The sequence below is a fragment of the Solanum stenotomum genome, chromosome 11, assembly GCF_019186545.1.
Source record: "Solanum stenotomum isolate F172 chromosome 11, ASM1918654v1, whole genome shotgun sequence".
NCBI lineage: Eukaryota > Viridiplantae > Streptophyta > Magnoliopsida > Solanales > Solanaceae > Solanum > Solanum stenotomum.
The window spans coordinates 35232668-35234776 of NC_064292.1; the positions used below are offsets into that span (position 1 = coordinate 35232668).

Sequence of the window (2109 nt, forward strand, 5' to 3'; positions counted from 1 at the left end):
ATACTAGTAGCTATGTATCCATGAAGCATTTACCCAGTAGAGGATATACGTATAAGTAAAAAAAAATGGAGTTAAACTTTACGCAAATTATTAATTTTATTTTCGAATTATTGACAGTTTCAAAAATATTATTTTATTTGATTAATTAAATTTAGAAACATTTCAATTACTTCATCTGCCACATGAAATAATAAAATATTTCAAACTCTTAAAAGGACATATTGTTGTTAATAAAAAAATTGAGAGAAGTGTTAAAAATATTTTATACTGCATGAAAAATTTGAGGTATATTTCAGTAAAATGCGGTAAGATTGGAGATATTTAATTATGGTTTCAATACTTTTCTCCATTAAAAAAATAAAATGATGGCATGTTTTATGGGTACCTAGGATTCCCACATTGTAACAAAAAACTGCAGAGGCCTAAACCCTTTCGTGTCAACCCTTAACCTCAACAGCTCACAAGCAAAACAGCATCACTCTGCTCAGCCGTTTCCTTTTTTTGTCCAAAAAGGTACCTTTTTCTCTCTCTCTGGAATGAACTGAAAACTACTACTCCTCTTTCTCAGCTGTAAGTAAGACCAAACCTAAGCTGAAAGCACCATAACCATTTGCTTTTCTTGCCAACAATGGCTGAAACAGAGCATACCCATCAGCCCCCACTCACGGCTGAGGAAGATATCATACCCCCACCTTCACCAGAACCACTTCTTGCTTCAGTTGAAGTTGAATCAGTGGTAGAAGCTGTAGAGGAGCATCACTCTGTTGTTACTGTTGTTGAAAAGGAAGCTCCTTTAACTGAACCTCCACAAGAACCAACAACAACAACTCTTGTTGAAGCTCAACACGTCTCTCTTACTCTTCCTGAGAAAGAACCTACTGAATCTGACAAATCTAAACCTGTTGAAGAGAAAAAGATCCCTCAATCTTTGATTTCATTTAAAGAAGAAAGCAATAAAGTTTCAGATCTATCTGATTCTGAGGTAAAGGCACTTGAAGAACTTAAATTTCTTGTTCAGGAAGCTATTAAAGATCAGACCTTTACTACTGGAACAACAGATTTGCCTCAGGAAGTATCCATTTGGGGTGTGCCACTATTGAAAGATGATAGGAGTGATGTTATTCTGCTTAAGTTTCTTAGAGCTAGAGATTTCAAGGTTAAGGAGTCATTTGCTATGTTAAAGAACACTATTTTATGGAGAAAGGAGTTTAACATTGAAGAACTAGTAGATGAAAATCTTGGGGATGATCTTGAAAAAGTAGTGTTTATGGATGGTCATGACAAAGAGGGACACCCTGTTTGTTATAATGTGTATGGGGAGTTTCAGAATAAGGAATTGTATAACAAAACATTTGGAGATGAGGAGAAGAGAAACAAGTTTTTGCGCTGGAGGATTCAGTTCTTGGAGAGGAGTATAAGGAAGTTGGATTTCAGTCCTGGTGGAATCAATACTATATTTCAAGTCAGTGACCTCAAGAACTCACCTGGTCCAGGGAAAAGGGAACTTCGAATTGCTACTAGGCAGGCCTTGCAATTGCTTCAGGATAATTATCCGGAATTCGTTGCTAAGCAGGTATCATAATCCTTTAGTGAATGAATCTTGACTCTTTAATTGTTGATTCAACAGGTGTAAACTTTTGTTGGCTTGTGTAGCATTTCTATAATTTGGAGCTTTCTGAGTGTGATGAGTTTAACTGGTAGAAAATTGTCTAAATCTGAATTTACCAAGTAGTGCTGATAAACACTTGTCTATGATATGATTTCTGGCAGAAAAGGTTTATATGTAGGTTGAGTTGCATGTATGGAAGTGTGTTTGATAGGATTAGTTCTTAATTGATATCTATTACTTTTAAGACATTATCATAGCCTTGTGTGCCATAGCTGGGATATCGAAGAAGTCTTCCCTCTCAACTCCAGTTGACACACTAGTTCGGAACTCTGAGGAGTATACTGATGCAAATACCATGCTTTTTTTGCGGCAAGGTTTGAACTATGATGTGCACCAAACAATCAACATCACGTGCTGTATCCTTTCCGCTGAATTAATGCCCTAAGGGTCCATACCTCTGATTATTACTTTTCTTTTGGTATTTTGGTTTTTTTTTTTTT

The 2109-nt window shown here is 35.9% G+C and overlaps 1 protein-coding gene across 1 annotated transcript; it reads left to right on the forward strand.

Moving 5' to 3' along the window:
* The first annotated feature begins 400 nt into the window (after positions 1–400).
* On the forward strand, positions 401–1607 carry LOC125845170 (patellin-3-like). The gene has a single exon (XM_049524614.1). The coding sequence runs from the start codon at positions 629–631 to the stop codon at positions 1580–1582; it is 954 nt and encodes a 317-aa protein (XP_049380571.1). The 5' UTR covers positions 401–628; the 3' UTR covers positions 1583–1607.
* Positions 1608–2109: the final 502 nt, after the last annotated feature.